Here is an 8824-nt window from a genome sequence, read left to right as displayed (position 1 = left end):
CATCTACTTCCATATGATCATCTACTTCCATTTATTTTGGTGTCCATATATACTGCCCTTCCAATTATTCTGGCGCCTTGAAATTTGAACTTACCCTTTTATCCAAATAATTAGCATCTTTTTTTTTGGTCTGCTACAAGCCCTCTTCATAAATTTTGGCGAAGTTTTAAAATTAAGGGGTATAATGAACGTAGAAACCAAAAAATATAAAGGAAGCTGATCATCAGCACTCTAGATTATATATTCATTATTATAGAGAAAATAGCATAAGAGCATACATGAAGATGGTTGAGAGGGCATCACTTTTTAAGGCCTAAATAAACTAATATTGCTGCCAAATAGTCGTAGCGTAGAGCAGCGTGGAGCATGCTGAATTTGAAAGCATTCCATGGAGGATATCTGAACGACACCTCTGGAAACAGCCCTCTATACAGCACTGCCTTTTGGTGACTGAATGTATCGAATGAATACTTTCCATGGTACTTCCCAAACCCACTTTCTCCCACCCCTCCAAATGGCAAACCATCGATAGCAAACTGCAATTTGAGACACTTATCAATGAGATGCACAATTCTCACTTCCCATAGCCAAAATTAATACCTGCTAAGACACAAGAAGGAAAGAAAATACTGTTTACCTGAACACCAGTGTCATTGACTACCAAGCTCCCTGAGGATGTCTCATTCACAAGTCTTTTCCCAAGAGCTTTGTTGTTTGTGAAAAGATAGGTGGCCAGTGGCTTTGACCTTGAATTGATGAAATCTATGGAGTCTTCAATTCTTTTCAACTGTCAGTCAATAAAGTCATATAAGAGCAATGTGAGAAATGAATGAAAGTAAACAGAGTTGCATGTTATTTGTTATTTATAATTTCAGATGTTTAAATTGTTTTCATAATTATAAAGGTCAGAAAACTGTATGACAGGAGATACTTGTCGATTTTTATTCGAAAATTGTTGGTTATGTTAATAGACATTCTATAATGGCAGTAGGGAAAGGGCATGAGTAGTCTTAAAAACTGTTCATTTCTTGCACACCCAATTTTCTAATTGTTAATTTTAAAGAAACTCAAAAAATGATAACTAAAAGTCTATTAATAAATTTCATATGTATCAATAGCAAAGCATTTGTGTATAGGTATTGGCGATTTTGAGTGTACAGTTATTGGGGCATCTTTAAGTAGGTATCGGATGACACTTTGAAATGTGTACTTTTTGACCCTTGCAAGCATAACAGATCCCACAGCATGCATCGTTACTACTAAGAAGCCAAAGCAAGTGGTTAAGTTGCATATGGAGGCAACCAAAAAAAATCATCAAAATCCCATGTATCATTTAAGATCCGTGGATTCGTGAAGTTAACTATAACAGCTATTAGTATGCTGCCCTAGAACGTTTAAAAAATCGGCGCAATCCATATAAGAAAAACAAAAAACAAACATACCAGATGGACAGCTCATACAAATAGGAATTATAATGATATTTAAGAAATGACTTTGTGAGACCCATCAGATATTGATTCCTCTCTCAAAAGGGAAAAATTAAAAGAGAAAGAAAAACATACATAAAGAGAGAGGAATAACATACTCTGATGGCAGAAAGCAATGGTCCCAAAATTTTCTCATTTATTAGGTTAGTCGTTTATTATTTAAGTTTTTGGGTTTCCCAGATGGCGTCACAACCATAAAGAGAGATAAACATGAAAGAACAGAAACATACTGTGATGACAGGAAGCAGTGGTCCGAAAATTTCCTCATTCATTAGGTCCGAGGTCAAAGGCGGATTAAGCAGAATTGTTGGCTGCACATACCTGAAAAATAGATGCAACATGCAAATATTATGCAGGATATTAACCCACTTCCAGATAGAAACTTGAATTAAGTTGAAAATTAAGGGTTGATGCACTCACAATCTCTTCTCATCATGGCTGCCACCATAGGCTATAGTATTTGCAATAGATGGATCTTGCAGGTACTTTGTAAGCCTCATAAAATGGTGTGTGTTGACAATTCTTGAGAGATCAGTAGTTTTGCTGGGATCCTCTCCATAAAACTTTTTGATCGTCTTCTTCAGGTAATCGATCTGTTATTTGAGACATTTAATGTGAGAAGCCACAAGGTGGATGTGCATTGTGAATGAATAGGCAGAGAAAACTCTGGTCCCTACCAGGGTAGTAGCAAAATCTTCTTGAACAAGAATGTAGTCAGGTGCAAGGCATGCTTGTCCATTGCTTAAACCCCATTTGCCAAAGGCTATTCGCCTTGATGTCACCTGCATCACTTTCTACTTCACAGTTTGCACAAAATTGCACATCTCAAATACTTTTAAGCTTTTCTAAATAATTACCAGCAAATCCTTATTGGCATGCATGCGATCAACAATTAAGGGACATTTTCCACCCAATTCCAGAGTAACTGGCGTAAGATGTTTTGCAGCTGCAGTCATGATAATTCGCCCAATGCGTGCGCTTCCTGCAGATTTACCAACAATTATGAAGTATAAACATAATAAACACTAAGTTTTCACAGTCAATAAGGTTCAGTTGAAGTGCTTCAAAAAAAACAATGTTCAATTTGTGCAAGTTTGCAACTAATTTCGGATGAGTCTCTAGACAGATAAAGAGATTAGCTCAAAAAACTGGCCAACAAACTCTCCTCACACTTGACATCAAGATTTATTGAGCTAATCTAGAAATCTTTAGTATCATTTGTCATTTGTTTCTCACCTATATTCTCATTTGTTTCTTCCTGTGTCATTTGTTTCTCACCTATATTCTCATTTGTTTCTTCCTGTTAATGAATTAAATGTGTAATTAAAAGCCAGATTTTTCTAGAAGTTTTTCAGTTAAAAGCATTAAGTTATTGTAGGAGGAAAAGGGATGAACTGCACTAAATGGGTCCAATATGAATTGGGTCTAACCTCATTTGTATGCATCAACTTCACACTGGCTTAGCTCTGTGAGTCCAGATAAATGTTGGGCGTAAAAAGATCTGTGTATTTTGGGCTGAACTATATTTTTGTTGGTACAGAACATGAGTTGGGTATAGCCCAGATTCACAAGTATTGAACTCTTCAAGGATAAATATGGAATGAGTGTCACTGAAATAATTTGTATATCGCCAGAATCAGACTGATAAATTCTACATTGAGTTAAATAGGAATTGGGCATGATCATTGATTGGATATAGCATATGATAAGATTTGGAAAAGTTGTTTTTGGATTAGATTGTGTGGTAGTTTTTGCATCAATGTTTTGAATCATGTTATATGATTCATTATCGGAAATGATTGAGTTCTCACCCTCTCTCTATGATCCATTATCAAGAATTACTGAGTTCTTTCTTGATGATGAATCATAGAACATGATCTGAAACGTTGATGCAAAAACTGTCATACAATCTAATCGAAAAACTTCTCTTCCAAATCTAATAGATTGTAGAAACTTAATGTCTTCATGTAATAAGAGTTAGGAACAAGTAATCCATATATTTTGGTCCCTCAATACTTATTATTGACAGGTTACTCTACCCACCAGTGAAAAATATCTTGTCCCACTTTAGCTCCAGCAATTTAGTGCTCTCCTCAGCGCCTCCTTGAACAACTCTCACCGTACTATTATCCAAGTATTTGGGAATAAGATCTGCAAGGAGATCTGATATAGCAGAAGCCATTTCTGAGGGCTTTAAAACCACGGCATTCCCTGCTGCAATGGCCCCCACCATTGGCTCTAAAGCCAGATCTACATCAAAGAAAAACAAACCAGACATGAGCACAGTTCCAACACCAATTCTGAGCCAATCGTAGTTGAGCTAAAAAAGCACTTACTGAAAGGAAAATTCCATGTAGAGAATATTAAAACTACACCAAGGGGCTCTGCAACCACTGAGGCTGAACCTTTGTATGCTACAAGCGGAAGGGAAACCTGCCTCATACAATCAACCAAAACCCATGACAAACATCATTAATATCTCAATTTATCCATAAAAAAGTTCAAATTTCTGTCAAAAGCATATACCCCTGTGGGTGCCATCCACTTGGGTAGGCATTTTATAGCAACCCTCGCTGCGTTTTCTACAAGAGCAACCTGCAACAAAAAAATAAAAAACAAAAAATGTTAAAAATTTAAAACTAAATTAATATCTGACTTCTGATTTTACTACCACCACGATATATATGGTCAGAAGTAATAAAACCTGCCCATTAAAACTAAAATCAACATAACCTCATCTTTGTATGCCTCAGCTGGACTCTTGCCCAAATCAGTATGAAGCGCATGCAATATTTCTTCTTCATTTTCAACAACTAAGTTGATAATAGCTTGAAGTTGGCTCTTCCTCCAACTTATGGACTCCGTCTTTCCGCCATTGAAACTGTTTTTCATTTCTGCTGAAATTTCTTCCAAGTCCATGACTGATGAGAAGGGCCAACTAGTTCTATCCTGAACTGAACTGAATTAGAGTGAGTGATCTCCATTTTTGGAAAACGAGACTATATAATTAGTGGGGGTACTAATTACTAAGTTTGGTGAAACATACTACTCCACCAACTACTAAAAGTAGATAGTTTTGAATGATTGTCATTATTAAATTCAATCTTCTGGCAATTTTACTACTAAGTTTGGTGAGGCAATGCTCTTCCACCGCCTACTTAAAGTGGGCAGGTGTGAATGATTCATTACTAAATTTATTACTTCTTGTGGACCTGCAAATCCTGAGTTCCAGGACTGTCCAAAACTCGTGAGAGAAACAGATATGGGTTGTACAGGGTCCTAAATTTAATGGCCGTGAGATTCCTGCAAGATATTGTAAACACTTCAGGAAGATTGTATGGCATGGAAGGGAAAATTAGTCACAAATTCTAAAGAATAATAGTATGTATTTTTCAAGTGTAAAATAAACTTTCTTTAAGATAATAGACATTAAGTTTCTACAATCTATGAATTAATAACCAGCTGTTTCAGGATTAGACTGCTTCAGGATTACATCTAATCCGAAAGCAGCTAGTTATTATTTCTTTAAGATGTTAATTAAGGCTAATTATTTTATTTTTTTGATAAAAGTAGATAAACCACTGAAATATATTAAATTAAGGCTAATTATTAAATGAATGGAATCAAATCATTATAATCACTTTCAATCAATTAAATATGGTATTAGAAAATGGTAAATTGATATGTGTTTTTGGAAATTATTTAAGATGTGTGATATTTAGGTTATAATTTAAGAACAAAATCTAAATGGGTGAGGTTCTAGAATTTATTTCATGTTAGGGTTGGAAATAGTGTTTCTCTATTTGTAAGTTGTCTCAAAATTTGTGTTAAATCTCTATTTAATCAAAGAATAAAGTTTGAGAGCCCATAATGAACTCCTAGTCATCGATTCATACTTGACTACTTGTTGTGGCAATCTATGATGTTTCTCTTTACAATTTTGTTCAACGTGTGATCTTTTGCTATGTTTTCCTTGAATATTTAGGGGCTTAATAATATTTAATAATACCAAGGATTGTTAATTATTTATAGGGAGATAGTTCTCCCAAATTGACCTCAAAAAATTGAATAATATTGAAGACAATAGACAATCATCTAAGTATATAGATTTTTGACCTATTTTGTAATATCATATTAGAATGTGTTGCTATTAATTACTCCTACACTCTAAAATGCTTATTTGGGAGATGAATTATGGATAATCAAAATGAATATATTGAATGTTTTTAGATCTAACACATATCATCAAATTTGTTTAGTTAACTCAATCAAGATGGGTGATAAGTATAAATTAATTTTGGACAAGATCACGATTGCAAACTCATCTCAAAACTAGATAATGGTCAATTCGAGTTGGTAAACAACTAAATGAAGGTAGGTACATAGGTAGGTATGATAAGTAGGTGACTAGGGCACTAAATGTATAAGAATGCATGTGTAAATGGATATGGTTGGGCTAATTGTATAGGATGTGTGTTATAGAAAGGGAATGAGTAAAGTGGCTAGAAGAGTGAGCCTAACATCACGTAAGACTATTCATTTATCACTATGTACATTTACTATGACATTATCTCAAAATAGACACAAAACTAAATGGGAAATGGTATGGGTATGCAAATTTTATTATTATATTTTATCTCAACTTTGAGGTGTATGAGAATCATAAAATAACGTCTCAAAGCATGTAACATTCATAAACATATGTGTAAAGTAAATATTTAAAACTTTAAAAGATATAATCATGCATGTCCATAAAAATTAATTGATTCTACAAGGATATGATTATGTATGCTCACCTTCTATATATGTATTCTCCATAATATGAGTGTTATAAGCTCTTGTATCCATAGGATTAATGAATAATAAAAAATAACTGAAATGGTAATAAAAATACTCTAAGCATATAAATATATAATCATTGTAAGCACATAAGCATATAGAACCATAATTCATCTAAACAATAAGTGTAAATAACAAGTCAGTACATTAGCTAGAGATAGTATCAAAGAAGGTAAATTTATCCAAAAATGGTGATAATACCCCTTAATGGCCAAAAAACACCCATGTAAGTATAAAATAGCACTAGAATAGATATATGCCCCCACATGTCATCCAAGTACATGTGCACATTAAGGTATAGGGAAGACAATAAGTCCCTAGTGGTAAAAAATTTGGAAATGATTGTATGAAATTAAAACTATATGCAAGAACCAATGACAAGGCATAAAATTAGAATTGAAGGTGTAGTCACACAAATCTGTCCAGCTTAATTAAATAAATAAATGCTATTTATGTGATTAAAAATCCACTAGCTATTAATTAATTAAATTAATATTTAATTAATTCATCCCCAAACATTCTTCTATTAATTAAATAAATTATTCAATTTATTTTAATTAATTAATTCAATCAAATTCCAATCAATTAAATAAATAAAATCTATTTATTTAATTAAATCCCCCTATTCCTCTTTTAAATAAATTAAATAAAAACATTTATTTAAATCATTATCCCCCCCCCACTTGCATTTTCCTACAAATGCAACTTGCACTCATTTATTGAAATAAACTAATTTTATTTTAAATAAAAATCCTATTTTCCCTCACCCACCAAATCCAATTGCAAAATCTAATCCCCTTCTAGATTCTTCTAACCCCTTCCTAATTAGCCTAATCCATCCCCTAATTATTGTCACATTCCTAAGCAAAATGGAGTCACTTCTCAAAGACTTCAAAAGTCTTTGAAAAGCATTTAATGCTTTCTGTGTTCAACAAATTAACCCCCAAAGTCTTCAAAAACCACTAATGGCTCTTACATGACCATTTATGGCTCTTACATAACCATTTATGGTTATTTCAAACTTGTCCCCCCAAGCATTTATTGCTTTGACCATATTTATCCTTCTTGCCTTTGCACAAGAATTTATCCATTGGATAAAAGCTTTATTCTTTGAATAAAGAGTTTATTCATTCAATTAACCTTGACTTTAACTCCCAAAGTCATGTCAAACATTTAATGCTCATTCCCTCTCCTCTCAACCTATCTCACATTGACACATGTCATCTTGGGATTGGGTTGAAAGCCCTCACATGGATTTGAAATCATTCAATCTTGACCTTGTTGAGATTACTCAATCTCAACCATCCATTGCTCCATTTTTCCTATAAATAGAGCCCATTTCTTCATAATCCAGATCCTGAAAACTTGTATGCATTTAACCTATAGGCATTTTAGAGAGCATTTAGCATAGAAAACTAATATCTTTGTTATTTTAGTTAAAATCAATCATTTTAATAGCATCTAGTATTTTAGTTTTTCATTTCCCATTTGAAGCAAAATACTCAAATCTCAATCCTCCATAAGCATCCATAGTGCAAAAAGCTGCTGAGAGCTACACTATTTTGGAACTTGGAGAGGAGAGGAACAAAGGAGAAGAAGCTAATAGCATTAGGAGGTATTTGGAGATGCCTCATCATATTTGCTTCTTTAGTTAAATATGCTTTCATGTTTTTAGTATCTTTTTTGATATGCATGTTTAGATTAGTTTTTGATTGATTAACACTAACGATTCCTTGTGTCTTGTGTTGTTTGTCATTTGCTAACCTTGTCCATTTAGCAGGGCATCAGAAGACATATAACCATGATAAGGGGCAAGGGACCACAACTAGATATATTTTTTTAAACAATGGAGCAAGTCTCCAAGATACTACAATAATAAGCACAATGTGTAAAAATGCCCCTAATGTAATGTAAAGGCACACAATAATTTTTATTCCAGGAGATAAACATACTTGCAATGTCCAATAAAAATGTGCTAGTGACCTTATATTTTCCAATCAAAATATATTGCAAAAGATTGGCAAGCAAAATATTGACAGTGAAAAGAAACCAAGAAAATGAACTTAGGAGTTGACAAGCAATCCTATTTCACACAAGTCTACAAATTTGGCAAAGTATAAGTCACATTTCAATATGTATTTTTCCTTTCTTATACTTTAAGTTATATCTCATGTATGCATTAGCAAGATGTTTGAGAATGGTTTCAGATCTCTAGGAATTATAATTTAGATTCTAGGTTTTGGATGATCATTTAAATTCTTCAGACTTTGTCAAATTTCAGTAATCAACATGCTTTTATCAACATTCTCTCACTCTCTTTATGCAATTGATTTTATCTCCCCCAAACTCTAAACCTATAGATCTCTCTATCACTCTTCCTCTATCCCATTTATACCTCTCTCTATCTCACTCTCTCCTTTCAACTCTAACATCTAACACTACCTCTATACCACTCTTTCCTACCCTTCACTCTCTCTCTCTCTCTCTCTCTCTCTCTC

The 8824-nt window shown here is 33.5% G+C and overlaps 1 protein-coding gene across 1 annotated transcript; it reads right to left on the bottom strand.

Moving 5' to 3' along the window:
- Positions 1 to 277: 277 nt before the first annotated feature.
- On the bottom strand, positions 278 to 4441 carry LOC131041829 (aldehyde dehydrogenase family 3 member F1). Its single transcript, XM_057975050.2, has 10 exons — positions 4221 to 4441; positions 4014 to 4082; positions 3824 to 3920; positions 3531 to 3737; positions 2345 to 2469; positions 2165 to 2269; positions 1908 to 2080; positions 1718 to 1808; positions 638 to 787; positions 278 to 536 (listed from the first exon to the last, which is right to left on the bottom strand). The coding sequence occupies exons 1-10, from the start codon at positions 4404 to 4406 to the stop codon at positions 300 to 302; spliced, it is 1440 nt and encodes a 479-aa protein (XP_057831033.2). The 5' UTR covers positions 4407 to 4441; the 3' UTR covers positions 278 to 299.
- Between the last annotated feature and the right edge of the window lie 4383 nt (positions 4442 to 8824).

This window comes from Cryptomeria japonica, chromosome 5 (genome assembly GCF_030272615.1).
Source record: "Cryptomeria japonica chromosome 5, Sugi_1.0, whole genome shotgun sequence".
Taxonomy (NCBI): Eukaryota; Viridiplantae; Streptophyta; class Pinopsida; order Cupressales; family Cupressaceae; genus Cryptomeria; species Cryptomeria japonica.
The sequence above is the reverse complement of the archived record's forward strand: the minus strand, read 5'-3'. Positions and strand labels throughout refer to the sequence as shown.